This window comes from Haematobia irritans, chromosome 3 (genome assembly GCF_050003625.1).
Source record: "Haematobia irritans isolate KBUSLIRL chromosome 3, ASM5000362v1, whole genome shotgun sequence".
NCBI lineage: Eukaryota > Metazoa > Arthropoda > Insecta > Diptera > Muscidae > Haematobia > Haematobia irritans.
In genome coordinates, this window is record NC_134399.1 from 29,657,305 (window position 1) to 29,673,546 (window position 16,242).

General features: G+C 28.5%; 1 protein-coding gene across 1 annotated transcript; it reads left to right on the forward strand.

Annotated features, from left to right (window-relative positions):
- The first annotated feature begins 9,034 nt into the window (after window positions 1-9,034).
- Window positions 9,035-14,712, forward strand: LOC142229804 (uncharacterized). Its single transcript, XM_075300383.1, has 3 exons — window positions 9,035-9,139; window positions 13,434-13,501; window positions 13,576-14,712. The coding sequence occupies exons 1-3, from the start codon at window positions 9,110-9,112 to the stop codon at window positions 14,627-14,629; spliced, it is 1,152 nt and encodes a 383-aa protein (XP_075156498.1). The 5' UTR covers window positions 9,035-9,109; the 3' UTR covers window positions 14,630-14,712.
- Window positions 14,713-16,242: the final 1,530 nt, after the last annotated feature.

Here is a 16,242-nt window from a genome sequence, read left to right on the forward strand (position 1 = left end):
TTTAATTTGTTCTTTTCTTTGGTCTTAATACTGTATGATTAAAAGTAAAACTTCTATGTTACCTTATATTTATAGATATATACAATTCTGGGTAAAGTATTTGAGGCACTACTTTCATTAAAACTAGTTTGAAAAATAAATTCATTTAACTGGCAAGTTTAATGCAAAACACTTTCATTTATGCTAAGCAATAATTGTTTATACACAAAGAGAAATATAACTAAAAAAAACAAAACCAAAAACTAAAAGAAATAAAATTTGGACCAAATTTTCTATTGAAAAAAAAATTGACAAAATTTTCTATAGAAAAAAAATTGATAAAATTTTCTACAGAAATAAAGATTTGACAAAATAAAGAAACAAAGATTTGACAAAATTTTCTAGAGAAATAAAATTTTGACAAAATTTTTTATAGAAATAAAATTTTGAAAAAAAAAAATCTATAGATGAAAAAAAATTTACAAAATTTGCTATAGAAATAGAATTTTGAAAAAAATTTCTATAGAAAAAAAATTGACAAGATTATCTATAGAAATAAAATTCTGACAAAATATTCTATAGAAATAAAATTTTGACAAAATTTCTTATAGAAATACAATTTTGAAAAAATTTTCTCTAGAAGAAAAAATGTTACAAAATTTTCTATAGAAATAAAATTTTGAAAAAAAATTCTATAGAAAAAAACATTGACAAAATTATCTACAGAAATAAAATTTTGACAAAATTTTCTATTGAAAAAAAATCTATAGAAAAAAAATTGACAAAATTATCTATAGAAATAATAACATTTTGACAAAATGTCTTATAGAAATAAAATTTTGAAAAAAACTTTCTATAAAAAAAAGTTTTTGTTTTTTTGACAAAATTTTCTGTAGAAATAAAATTTTGACAAAATTTTCTATAGAAATAAAATGTTGATAAAATTTTCTATTGAAATAAAATTTTGACAAACTTTTCTCTAGAAATAAAATTTTGCAAAAATTTTCTATAAAAATTGTCTGTATACATAAATCTTGGACAAAATTTTCTATAGAAATACAAGTTTAACAGAAATTTTTATATATATTCAAAGTCTTTAAAAATTTAGTTTTCGTGTTCCATTGTTGGTGCAGGTTAAATCGTTAAAATATTAAAACTTGGTCATTTTTACAATTCATGGCATATTTATACAACCAAAATATTGTCGCTCAGAGGAGAGATCATAACACATATATAATTTTACAAATATTGAAATAAACTTCTAAATAAAATAAGATCGAAAACTTCAAACTTCACCAAGGCAGATCTTACTAAAGACTATTGAAATATCAGTCAAAAAGAAATCCACGTTATTACATTTTCCTTGTTTTACCAAAAGTAAAACAAAGTATTTCATTTTTACCATAAAACAGTTTACATTTTTTTTCTGTGTACTTACCTAAACCAGATATAACCTAAAACCCACTGACATGGTTTTAATGGCATTACAAGTAAACATACACTGACACTGTATAACCTTTTGACACCCAATTGTAATAAAAGTTCTTGAATGTAATGAAAACACAAAAGACTTAAGCGACAAACCTTTTGTTTTTTCTGGTTTGTCGCTTAAGTCTTTTGAGCCAATGAGAAAGCTAATTACTTTGGTTTTCTAAGTGTGTGAACCAATGTGAGAACTGATCTATGAGAAAAGAAGACAAGTACACCAGTTGGATAAATAGATTTATTCAGTTATTGGTAATCCAAAATATTTGTTTTTTGTATTTTGTCAATAGATGTCGTTGGAGTCGTCTATCTCCAATGCAAGTAAACATATTGTATTTTATCATCATGGTAGAGGAAAAATTATATTTTAAGCTTTATTTAACCAAGAACGAAACAATTTTATTTCGAAATGTTGCAAAACGAATATATCTGTTCAAAAAAGGAGACAAATTAAGAAGAATTCCTAATCGAAAGAGAACATTTTCACTACTTTTTTGGCGACGCTTGTTTTTAACACTTTTTTTTATAAAATTGAAGAAGATTTAAAAAATTAAAAAATTTTTGTTGTACAAGAAAATTTCTTATCTCGAAGGAAAAAAATGGTGTTAAAAATTTTCTCACAATTAGCCAATATTAGGTTAAGTTAGGTTAGGTGGCAGCCCGATGTACCAGGCTCACTTAGACTATTCAGTCCATTGTGGTACCACATTGGTGAACTTCTCTCTTATCACTGAGTGCTGCCCGATTCCATTTTAAGCTCAATTGCAAGGGACCTCCTTTTTATAGATGAGTCCGAACGGCGTTCCAAATTGCACTGCATCACTTAAAGAAGCTTTGAAACCCTCAGAAATGTCACCAGCATTACTGAGGTGGGATAATCCACCGTTGAAAAACTTTTTGGTGTTCGGTCGAAGCAGGAATCGAACCCACGACCTTGTGTATGCAAGGCGGGCATGCACCACGGTGACTCCCATTAGCCAATATTAACTAAAATCAACAATTTTTCATAAACTAAAATAAAATTAAACAGGCTATAGAAATTTTGGTTGATCTGGGATTATATTCCGTTTTGCCTGCCTTTTGGAAAAAGTGAAATACGTGTCAAATTTTATGATAATAGCTTCGTTAGTGACAGATAGAAAGCAATAGACAGAGAAACTGACGATCGTCTTCGATTACTATAGATACTTTATATGGTGGAAAATCGATATTGATGAGTTACTATGGTTGAAAGTATGAAAATATACGATGAACTTCCTATGTTTATGAGTTTGTTACTTAAATTTTATGTTTTTGTGGATTTCTCTTGACTTTTAAAATCTTTTTTTAAACGTAGCAATAAAGATATCGAAAAATAATTCTAAAAAATACGTAGACTTTTAATTAAGACTCCCATATTTTTGTGATAGATCAATGACTATTTTTTTACGTTAGCATGATATCAATGCAGGCTGGCTCAATGACTCTATTTCACTATTATGAGACATTTATTTGTTATCTTTACAAAAATGTATTCTGTTAGTGTTTAACAAATTAATAACAGCCATCTAAATTATTTTATGAGTTTTATGACAATACATATCAATTTGTTTTGTCTTTATGAAAATTTCCTTTCAAAAAGAAAGTGTAGGGGAAAGAAATGAATAGAAAGAGGAGTGATGGAAATTTTAAACGAAATATATATGGTTGGGGATTTAAATTGCATTGATTCACTGTAAGTAAATAAAATAAAAGTAATTTATAATTTAAATGAATTAATTTAATTTATTTTAATACAATAATGTATAATTTTAATTCAATTAATTAAGTTTAGAATTAATTTAATTTTACTAAATTTAATTTCATTTCATTAGGTCTTTTTTTTTAATTTAATCTCACGAGAAGAATAAACAAGCTTATTTTATATCTTTGAAGGAAACTACATAAAAAAATTTGGTCAAAATTTTATTTTTATAGAAAATTTTGTCAAAATTGTATTTTTATAGAAAATTGGGTCAAAATCTTATTTCTATAGTAAATTTGGTCAAAATCTTATTTCTATAGAAAATTTTATTAAAAGTTGTATTTCTATAAAAAATTTTGTTAAAAATGTTATTATAGAAAAATTTTTCCAAATTTGTTTTTAATAGAAAATTTTGTCAAAATTTTATCTCTATAGACATTTTTGTCAAAATTTTATTTTTAAAGAAAATTTTGTCAAAATTTTTTTCTATAGAAGTTTTTGTCAAAGTTTTATTTTTATAGAAAATTTGGTTAAAATTTTATTTATATAGAAAATTTGGTCAAAATGTTATTGCTTATACAAAATTTTGTAAAAATTTTATTTACTATAACAAATTTTGTAAAAATTTTATTTACTATAACAAATTTCCATCCAACCATCTTGCATTCTATAGGGCTTTGTCCAAATAAATTTGACAAACATTATTTTCCTCTGTTGTTTAAGCTACTCTTGTAGTTTAGTCAATGCATGGTTTTAAGCTGAAATCAAAAACAACAATTTATTTAATTTTAAATTAAATTTTATTTCATTAGTTCATTTTTTTAATTTAAATCTCACAAGAAGAATAATCAAGTTTATTTTGCATATTTGAAGGAATATGCATAAAAAAATATGGTAAAAAATTTTTCACAATTGTATTTATATAGAAAATTTTGTAAAAATCTCATTTCTATAGAAGATTTTGTTAAAAATTTTAATTCTGTAAAAAAAAATTCAAAATTTTATTTCTATAGAAAATTGTGTCAAAATTTTATTCCTAGAGAAAATTTTGTCAAAGTTTTATTTCCTATAGAAAATTTTGTCAAAAATTTTATTGCCTATAGAAAAATTTTTAAAATTTTTTTTTACTATTACAAATTTTGTAAAAAATTTATTTCCTATAAAAAAAATTTTGTCAAAATTTTATTTCCTATACATTTTTTTAATTTTTATTTATGTAGAAAATTTTGAAATTTTTTTGTCCTATAGCAAATTTTATCAATTTTTTTGTCCTATAAAAAAATTTGTCAAAATTTTGTTTCCTATAAAAAATATTTTCAATATTTTATTTCTATAGAAAATTGTGTCAAAATTTTATTCCTATAGAAAATTTTGTAAAAATTGAATTTCTATAGAAAATTTTTTGTCGTATAGCAAATTTTATCAATTGTTTTGTACTATAAAAAAATTTGTCAACATTTTATTTCCTATAAAAAATATTTTCAATATTTTATTTCCATAGAAAATTGTATCAAAATGCTATTCCTATGGAAAATTTTGTCAAAATTTAATTTCTATAGAATTTTTTTTGTCGTGTAGCAAATTTTATCAATTTTTTTGTCCTACAAAAAAAATCCTATAGAAAATATTTTCAATGTTTTATTTCTATAGAAAATTGTGTCAAAATTTTAGAAAATTTTGCAAAAATTTTATTTCTAAATAACTAAAAATACCTATTACATATGGGCACTTCTAGTTTTAACCGCTGAACCTTCTTGATTATTTTTCTTTGTTGAACCAACCAGATTGTTCCACAAACATTAGCAGACTACTTAAGTTAACGTTTTCCAGATCCGCCAGTAATCTGAAGCTATATGCTCCTAAAATTTTGTAAAAATCTCATTTCTATAGAAACTTTTGTTAAAAATTTTAATACTGTAGAAAATTTTTTTAAAATTTTATTTCCTATAGAAAATGTTGTCAAAATTTTATTGCCTATAGAAAAATTTGTAAACATTTTATTTACTATTACAAATGTAAACAATTTATTTCCTATAAAAAAAATTGTCAAAATTTTCTTTCCTATACATTTTTTTTTAAATTTTATTTATATAGAAAATTTTGACATTTTTTTGTCCTATAGCAAATTTTATCAATTTTTTTCCTATAAAAAAATTTGTCAAAATTTTATTCCCTATAACAAATATTTTCAATATTTTATTTCTATAGAAAATTGTGTCAACATTTTATTCCTATAGAAAATTTTGTCAAAATTTTATTTCTATAGAAAATTTTTTGTTCGATAGCAAATTTTATCAATTGTTTTGTACTATAAAAAAATTTGTCAAAATATTATTTCCTATAGAAAATATTTTCAATATTTTATTTCTATAGAAAATTGTGTCAAAATTTTATTCCTAACATATAGAAAATTTTGTAAAAATTTTATTTCAATAGAAAATTTTGTCAACATTTTACTTCTATAGGAATTTTTGTCAAAATTTTATTTTGATTTATTTTGTTTCTTGTTCGATCTTTTTCAGTTTAAATAAAATTCTTTATTTTGCCAAGCTTGAGATCTATTTGTTTTTATTATTTTTAATTCATCCGACCTAATATTTCGCAATTTTCGTTGAATTGCTTCATCAGAGGTGTATGATATATAAATCAATCACTATACACAAAATTCTTATTAGAGCATCACTGCTCTCGTCAGCTTTCCCTATTGCACTCAATAGCGAATTTTATTTAAAAGAATTTTATTTCTATAGAAAATTTGGGCAAAATTTTATTTCATAGAAAATTTTGTCGAAATTTTAGTTCTTATAAAAAATTTGTAAAAATTGTATTGCCTATAGAAAAATTTGTCAAACTTTTATTTACTATTACAAATTTTGTAAAAAATGTATTTCCTATAAAAAACATTTGTCAAAATTTTATTTCCTATAGATTTTTTAAATTTTATTTATATAGAAAATTTTGACATTTTTTGTCCTATAGCAAATTTTATCAATTTTTGTTTTGTCCTATAAAAAAATTTGTCAAAATGTTAGTTTCTATAGAAAATATTTTATTTCTATAAAAAATTTTGTCAAAATTTTATTACTATAGAAAATAATTTTTTTTTGCCCTATAGAAAATTTTGTAATTTTGTTTTGTCCCATAGAAAATTTTGTCAAAATTTTATTTCCTGTAAGAAGTTTTATCAAAATTTTATTTCCTGTAGAAAATTTTGTCAAAATTTTATTTCCTATAAGACATTTTATCAAAATTTTTTTCTATAGAAAATATTGTCAAAATTTTATTTCCTTTAGAAAATTTTGTCAAAATATTATTTCCTATAGAAAATGTTTTTAGTTTTTATTTGTATAGAAAATTTAGTCAAAAATTTATTTCTATAGAAAATTTTGTCAAAATTTTATTTAATTGATTAGTTTATTTAGATTTAGTTTGGCTTAATTTAGTATATTATAATTTAATTTAATGTACGGTTTCTTAAATAGAATTTATTTTAAATTAATTTAATATATTTTAATACTTTAATTTCTTTCTTTTAATTTCTTAATTAATCAACTTAATTTTATTTAACATTTCATTTAGTTTGTTTCAATCTTCTTTACTTTAATTAAAGCCCATTTAATTAAGGTTGTTTTTTTTTTTGTAATTTATTTTAATTTTATTTGCATTATACTAAATAAAAAATTCTATTTAATATTTTTATACCCACCACCATAGAATGGTGACGGGAGTATAATAAGTTTGTCATTCCGTTTGTAACACATCGAAATATCGGTTTCCGACTATATAAAGTATATATTCTTGATCAGGGAGAAATTCTAAGACGATATAACGATGTCCGTCTGTCCGTCTGTCTGTCTGTCACGCTACAGTCTTCAATAATGAAGCAATCGTGCTGAAATTTTGCACAAACTCTTTTGTCTGCAGGCAGGTCAAGTTCGAAGATGGGCTATATCGGTCCAGGTTTTGATATAGTCCCCATATAAACCGACCTCCCGATTTGGGGTCTTGGGCTTATAGAAATCGTAGTTTTTATCCAATTTGCCTGAAATTTGAAATCTAGAGGTATTTTATGACCATAAAGAGGTGTGCCAAAAATGGTGAGTATCGGTCCATATTTTGGTATAGCCCCCATATAGACCGATCTCCCGATTTTACTTCTTGGGCTTAAAGAAACCGCAGTTTTTATCCAATTTGCCTGAAATTTGAAATCTAGAGGCATTTTATGACCATAAAGAGGTGTGCCAAAAATGGTGAGTATCGGTCCATGTTTTGGTATAGCCCCCATATAGACCGATCTCCCGATTTTACTTCTTGGGCTTATAGAAACCGCAGTTTTTATCCAATTTATCTGAATTTGGAAATCAAAAGGTACTTTAGAACCGTAAAGAGGTGTGCCAAAAATAGTGACCATCGGTCCATGTTTTGGTATGGGGCTTATAGAAACCGTAGTTTTTATCCAATTTGCCTGAAATTGGAAATCTAGATGTATTTTGGGACCATAAATAGGTGTGCCGAAAATGATGAGTATCGGTCCATATTTCGGTATAGCCCCCATATAGACCGATTTCCCGATTTTACTTCTTGGGCTTCTAGAATCCAAAGTTTTTATCCATTTTGCCTGAAATTGGAAATCTAGAGGTATTTTCGGGCCATAAAGACGTGTGCCGAAAACGGTGAGTATCGGTCCATATTTTAGTATAGCCCCCATAAGAACGATTTCCAGATTTAACTCCTTGGGTTTCTAGAAACCGTAGTTTTTATCTGATTTGCCTGAAATTCTAAATATTCTGGTATTTGAGGCTCTGAAAAACGTGTATCGGATTAAGTTTTTATCGGTCCATTTGGTAATGCCTCCATAAAGACCGACTTCACTTCTTGAGGGTGTAGAAGGCCAACTGATCATGAAAATTGCTTGACACTCAATGTAAAATTTCCAAATTTTACTTCCCGGGTGAAAATCTACAGATTCAAGATTTCAAATCAAGACGTTATTTTATAATTTTCTTGTACACTTACAAGAGATGTTAATAATTCCTCTAAAACTCAAACAAAAATTGTTCTTATAAATCCAGAACCTGATATAGTCCTCATAGGTGAAATCTTTAAATTTATCTTCCGGAAGTGTCCTCAAGCCCTCCTGAAATTTCAAAGGAAACCCTAATATTTGGTTCATGGTGGTGGGTATTTAAGATTCGGCCCGGCCGAACTTACTGCTGTATATATTTGTTTTACATTATTTTATTTTAATGTATTTTATTTTAACTGCCACAAAATAATCATCATGACACCTGCCGGTATACCCTTTACAATTTACTATATTTTACGCTTAGCATATCTCTGTTAAGTATTTCTATCAAATCTATACTTGATTCTTTGTTTCCTTTCTGAGATTTTCATTTGATTCATTGTGGCATGGATAGCCTAAAAGGGCTGTGGGCGCTGCGTGTCGTTCAAACCATCTTCTGTTCTACGCATGCATGAATGCAATTCATAATTCTCTGCATCCGTTGGAATTTTATGGACCATCGTTTTTCCATGCTTCTTTCTTTGAAGGTCCCCCACCCCCTGCCAATGTTTTTCTTTGGATGATCTCTGGTATTCATTGATCTTTATGGTGTTTTCCATTGGGGCATATTTTATAATTTTCTACATCTGGTTACAAACCTGAGTATCTATGTTTATTTGTGTTTAACGCTAAATTAATTTTCTTACGTGAGTTTTTGGAAGGGTTCTGACAAATTGAAATTTTTGGAGATTTAATGTGAGTGTGTATGGCTTCATCGATGCATCGTATAAAAGCGCTGAGGTATGGCGCAACGCTTTTAGAATTCCTATAGACGTAATAGTGTTAAGAACCAAAGGCCTTATAGAAAGCCAAAACAAGAGATTTAACGAAATATTGAAAATTATCAAGGATAAAAAATGTTAAATGCTATGTTAAAATATTTAGTGGTATGTGTAGAAAATCAAAAAAGGAAAAAATTAATCGAAATTAAAGTTTTTGAAAATATTGGAAATAGATTGTTGTTGTCAATGAAAATTTATTTGTTTAAAATAAGAACAAGTTATTTTGAATTATTGAACTGACAACGGTCAATTAAAACACGAACTTTGTGCATATACCAGTGCAAAATGAATATCCTGTTAATAATATGCAAATGCTATTAAAAAAAACATTTGAAATTAAAAGAGAAAAAAATATTAATAAAATGATCTGTGTGATAAGTACGAGTATCCTGGCTTACATTACAGATTGTAAAAAAAGTATTGCTGTATTTTTAAAGGATTTATTTTTTTTTAATTTAAAAATAATTAATTAATAATCAAAAGATTTTTTGAAAAGTAATATTGAAACCTCGATAATTTGCAATCATTATACTAAATGAAACCAATTATATTTTCGACTCCTGTTATTAGCTAACATCGGCTTGCCATCACGGTTACCACTCGAGCCAAAAGAATAATCAACCAAAATTTGGAGACAATTTCAACACACAAAAAAACAAACAAACAAACAACATCTCATTTTGCAAATTTTATTTCTATAGAAAATTTTGTAAAAATTTTATTTCAATAGAAAATTTTCTCAAAATTTTATTTCAATAGAAAATGTTGTCAAAATTTTATTTCTATAGAAACTGTTGTCAAAATTTTATTTCTATAGAAAATTTTGTCAAAATTTTATTTATATAGAAAATTTTGTCAAAATTTTATTTATATAGAAAATTTTGTCAAAATTTTATGTCTATAGAAAATTTTGTCCTCTACCATTTATCAGAATAAATTCGGTTAATTCACTAAACCCAGAGTGAATTACACTTGAGCCTCCCGAAAAAAGGTATTTGATAGTCGGCTTTTGCCGAAATAAATAAGGTGTTTGGACGAAGATTTTACTGAACTGACTGAATTTATTCTGATAATTTGTTGATAGTTTTGCTGCAAGTAGAGGATGCTGATAAGGAATGTGGTAATTCCGAAACGTGCGTCCATCCAATCATCTTGCAATGTATAGGGCTTTGCCCAAATAAATTTGAAAAAAAAAAAATATTTTTCTCTGTTGGTTAAGCTACACTTGTAGTTTAGTCAATGAATGATTTTAAGCTGAAATCAAAAACAACAATAATGATTGAAGAATAAAGCAACCATAACAAAACGAAAAATTTTATTTCTATAGAAAATTTTGTCAAAATTTTATTTCTATAGAAAATTTTTGTCAAAATTTTATTTCTATAGAAAATTTTTGTCAAAATTTTATTTCTATAGAAAATTGTGTCAAACTTTTAAGTCTATAGAAAATTTTGTCAAAATTTAATTTCTATACAAAATTTTGTCAAAATTTCATTTCTATAGAAAAATTTGTCAAAATTTCATTTCAGTAGAATTTTTTTTTTAAATTTAATTTCTATAAAAATTTTATTTCCATAGCAAATTTTGTCAAAATTTTATTTCTATAGAAATTTTTGTCAACATTTTCTTTCAATTTTTTTTTCTATAGAAAATTTTTTTCAAAATTTTATTTCTATAGAAAATTTTGTCAAAAGTTCATTTCAGTAGATTTTTTTTTTAAGTTTAATTTCTACAAAAATTTTGTCAACATGTTTTACTATTGGAAATTTTGTCCAAATTGTAAGTTTATAGGCATTTATATCAAAATAGTATTTCTATAGAAAATTTTGTCAAAATTTCGTTTCAGTAGATTTTTTTTCACGATTTAATTTCTATAAAAATTTTGTAAAAAATTTTTACTATTGGAAATTTTGTCCAAATTTTAAGTTTATAGGCATTTATGTCAAAATTTTGTTTCTATAGAAAATTGTGTCAAAATTTTAGTTCTATAAAAATTTTTGTCAAAATTTTATTTTTGTAGAAAAGTTTAATTTCTTAAGGTGGGTATTAAGTTCGAGTTTATCGGCTACAACGGACATTTTTTCACGATTACTTTTCTTTAATAATCCATTTTATGGATTACAAACTTTGTGAAAATTTGCTTTGGGCTATTTACCATCAAGTTATAATAAAATTTGCAACAAAAATGTATAATTTGATGCCTTTCTTTACTGATTTAGTTTTCACTTTAGCGGCTAAACTCGAACTTAGTACTCACCTTTATAGAAAATGTTTTAACAATGTTATTGCTTATAGAAAAATTTGTAAAAATTTTATTTCTTAAAAAAATTTTGTGAAAATTTTATTTTTATAGAAAAATTTTTCAAAGTTTAATTTCCTAAGAAAATTTTGTAGAAATTTTATTGCCTACAAAAAATTTTGAAAAATTTTTAATTTCCTATGAAAAATTTTATCAAAATTTGTTTCTGGAGAAAATGTTGTCATATTTCTATAGAAAAATTGTGAATTGCAGCCATATCATTGTTTCACATTAGGCTGGATTTTTATACCCTCCACCATAGGATGGGGGTATATTAACTTTGTCATTCCGTTTGTAACACATCGAAATATTGCTCTAAAACCCCATAAAGTATATATATCCTGGGTCGTGGTGAAATTCTGAGTCCATCTAAGCATGTCCGTCCGTCTGTTGAAATCACGCTAACTTCCGAACGAAACAAGCTATCGACTGGAAACTTGGCACAAGTAGTTGTTATTGATTTGCAAATGGGCCATATCGGTCCACTTTTACGTATAACCCCCATATAAAGGGACCCTCAGATTTGGCTTGTGGAGCCTCTAACAGAAGCATATTTCATCCGATCTTGCTGAAATTTGGTACATGGTGTTGGTATATGGTCTCCAACAACCATGCAAAAACTGGTCCACATCGGTCCATAGTTATATATAGCCCCCATATAAACCGATCCCCAGATTTGGCTTGCGAAGCCTCAAAGAGAAGCAAATTTCATCCGATCTTGCTGAAATTTGGTACATGGTGTTTGTATATGGTCTCTAACAACCATGCAAAAATTGGTCCACATCGGTCCATAATTATATATAGCCCCCATATAAACCGATCCCCAGGTTTGGCTTGCGAAGCCTCAAAGAGAAGCAAATTTCATCCGATCTTGCTGAAATTTGGTACATGGGTCCACATCGGTCTATAATTATATATAGCCCCCATATAAACCGTTCTCCAGATTTGACCTCTGGAGCCTCTTGGAGGAGCAAAATTCATCCGATCCGGTTCAAATTTGGAACGTGGTGTTAGAATATGGCCGCTAACAACCATACCAAAATAGGTCCATATCGGTCTATAGTTATATATAGCCGATATCCAATCACACAAAAATTGGTCCATATCGGTTCATAATCATGGTTGCCACTCGAGCCAAAAATAATGTACCAAAATTTTATTTCTATAGAAAATTTTGTCAAAATTTTATTTCTATAGAAAATTTTGTTAAAATTTTATTCGGTTCATAATCATGGTTGACACTCGTGCCAAAAATAATCTACCAAAATTTTATTTCTGTAGAAATTTTTTTTTTTAATTTTATTTCTATAGAAAATTTTGTCAAAGTTTTATTTCTATAAAAAATTTTGTCAAAATTTTATTTATATAGAAAATTTTTTTAAAATTTTATCTCTATAGAAAATGTTGTCAAAATTTTATTTCTATAGAAAATGTTGTCAAAATTTTATTTTATAGAAAATTTTGTCAAAATTGTATTTCTACAGAAAATTTTGTCAAAATTGTATTTCTATAGAAAATTTTGTTAAAATGTTATTTCTATAGAAAATTTTGTTAAAATTTTATTTCTGTAGAAAATTTTGTCAAAATTTTATTTCTAAAGAAAATTTTGTCAAAATTTTATTTCTATAAAAAATTTTGTCAAAATTTTATTTCTATAAAAAATTTTGTCAAAATTTTATGTCCATAGAAAATTTTGTCAAACTGAATTATATACGTATTTGGTCGATCTTTTTTGATTTAATATATACCACGTATGGACTTACATACAATTTAGAAGACGCTGTCAGGAGGTTTTAAGATACCTTGCCATCGGCAAGCGTTACCGCAACTTAAGTAATTCGATTGTGGATGGCAGTGTTTAGAAGAAGTTTCTACGCAATCCATGGTGGAGGGTACATAAGCTTCGCCCTGGCCGAACTTACGACCGTATATACTTGTTTTCATTTTAGTTCGATTGATCACTTGATGCATGGCTGTTCAATTTTTTTAATGAAATTTTAGTTCATAGATCCCATTGGATATCCTCCCAAAATCTATACCTTTCATATCTTTCTCATCTAATGTAATATATTCATGGAAATCTTGTATTTCTAATTTCAGTGGCTATCGCCTTTGGTGCTCATCAGTACACCATCAGTTCAAGGATTTTGGTGGCGTTCTACTACCACGTAAGTAGCGTTTTTAATGTCACCACTATTATTATTAGCACTATTTGATATAGATTTTATTTTACTTATTGCAGTGAGGCACCACCAACGCCACCGATGATGAAGCAAATACCGTTGACATATTTTCGCACCTATACATATCAGCCATTGCCGGCTAATCCATTGCCATTTCCCTTAATGAGTTCCACGGATTATCTAACAAATTATGCTGCATTAGCCAATAATCCATATTTCAATCCTATGATGTCACTGCTGGGAGGTGGAGCAGGAGGAATTGCTGTGACAGGAGGAAATAGCAATGATTTGGGGTATGGACCTCAGGCATCAATGGGAGGAAGTGGTGCAGCAGGAGTAAGACCCTCAAAAAGTTATGCTACCATGGATACCATACGGTCACTGAAGAATGGTCCTCAAATAGTATCACCAAAAAGTACCAGTAGCTCTACAACAACAACTACCACCACTACTACTACACGTAAACCTACCACCACAACAACAAGAAGGACCACATCGACGACATCAACAACAGAACCCACAACCACTTCCACATCAACATCTACAACATCGACTACAGAAAGTTTAAAATCATTAAACGAGGGAGCATCGACATCTTCTGGCCCTGTGATTAAAACCGATTCCATGGTTAATATTGAGACAGCGTATCCAGCGTTTAATCGCAAAGTTTACACAAATCATTTCAATATAAACTACAATAGACCAGTCTATCCTTATCCAGAATATTCGATATATAAACCCTCCAATTCACAGATCAGTGCTAGCAATGAGGAGAGTAATTCTGCAACGTCCTCAACACAAACCCCTCCTTCAAGTCCAACGACCAATGTTGAATTTGTACCATGTATGTGTCCTGTAAATATACAAAGTGGTTATCCTTCTGGTCTACCCATTACCGGTAATCCCTCCAATTCAATATTCTTGGCTCAAGGTAGAACCAATCCTGATACTGAAGCTGGAATTGAAATACTTGCATCCGATGCCATGGTATCCACGAATGATGGTGATTTAATAACCGAGGAGATGCCCATGACAAACTTTGTAGAGGATTTGTCTATGAGTAATATGGATGGTGGTGAGAATGGTGTTACGCCTAGTTTATCGGCATCTTGAAGTGACATTGAAGAGTATAGAATTTTCAATATAAGTTTTACTAATAAGTATTATAATTATAAGATTAGACTGACTGTAAAGAAATGAGGAGAGTTATAATAAAAAAAAAACATATAAAAAAAGAAAATATTTAATTGTAAGCAAATATTTGTACGATATACGTCAAGATTAATTCATACAGTGACTTCACGGGGCTGTGAAATAGGAATACAAAAATCGAGTGGTCGATTTTTTTTTCCAAAAAAGTCAACATTGATCTTTGAAATCTTCAAATTCCACTATTTGCCTTTTTATAAATCGACTTTTGATGTTGGATAAAATCGTTTTTTATCGAATAAATCAAAAAGTGGAAAAGCAATATGATGGAGGTATTTCTATGGTAACTTTACTTTCAATAACTTTCAACCGTCGAACGGAACGGACGTGTTTTTTTAATAGCGGATTAACTCCTCGTAATAATTACCTACTACGAATTTCAAGTGTGGTTGGATATTAAGCCACCATGCAGCGAAATTAGAAGTCATCCACTGGGTTGCTAACTTCAGGGCCTTGTAGACAGGTATCGACTGGTGTTATAAATTTGGGCAATGACCAAGAGTTAGGCCCAATTAGTCGACCTGTAGACGTGTCGACAGGTGGCGACACTTTGACAAGTCGAACCTTTTCTTAGGTAACGACATGAAAAGGAGGTAATTCCTCACGAAAGAGAATCAAGGAACCCAGAAATGCTTTGCTTAGAATCAGTCGACTAAAGCACGTTGTCGGCTAAACAAAGCGATTCCTTAAAATGGGCTCAAGGAATTCTTGAAGCTGGAAAAAGGGAACGATCACCGGATGAGCTCTCATCCTCCAAAAGGAATCAAAGATAGTTTGCCACAGTTGCTAAAGACAACCTTGTGATGGCTATCATTAATAAAGGAGCATTATGGTTCCAAAGCAAAAATGGGGGGAAATTGAGAATGCTTTGTCTGGCGTCTACTCACAGGTGCTGGAAAAATTTCCCGGCCCAGATCCTCGACACCAAGAGAACGATTTAAGCTAGTCGCATTTGAGGACCAGAGATCTATAGAATGTTTTAAAGCTGCTTTGATACTAATTGTTGAAGTTTGGGAAGGAGCTGCTCTAGAGTTAATCGAGAAGAAAGACATACCGGCTAGACCAAGAGCACATGCGTGGATACCTGCAAACCCTCCTGACCCTGAATCTATTTTAAATAGACTGAAACAATGCAATCCAGATCTTCCAACAGTTGATTGGAAGGTTGGCCGTTTGGATGAAGTGGATGGAACAAGACGGCTTGCAGTGTCTATATTGAACACTCTGTCTTTGCCACATCTAAGGCTCAGCATAACTCTTGGAATGATTACTGCAGCAGTATTGAATATACGTCCGAGGCTTCCAGACTACGGAAGGTATTAACTTCAGGGCCTTGTGGACAGGTATCGACTGGTGTTATAAATTTGGGCAATGACCAAGAGTTAGGCCCAATTAGTCGACCTGTAGACGCGTCGACAGGTGGCGACACTTTGACAAGTCGAAGCTTTTCTAAGGTAAAGACATCAAAAGGAGGCAATTCTTCACGAAAGAGAATCAAGGAATCCAGAAATGCTTTG

Bases quoted from the DNA above. Each gene is read 5' to 3' on its own strand.
- LOC142229804 (XM_075300383.1), top strand. From the start codon at position 9,110: ATGTTAAATGCTATGTTAAAATATTTAGTG. The intron at 9,140-13,433 runs GTATGTGTAGAA...TTCTAATTTCAG, and splicing joins CTATGTTAAAATATTTAGTG to TGGCTATCGCCTTTGGTGCT. The intron at 13,502-13,575 runs GTAAGTAGCGTT...TACTTATTGCAG, and splicing joins TGGTGGCGTTCTACTACCAC to TGAGGCACCACCAACGCCAC.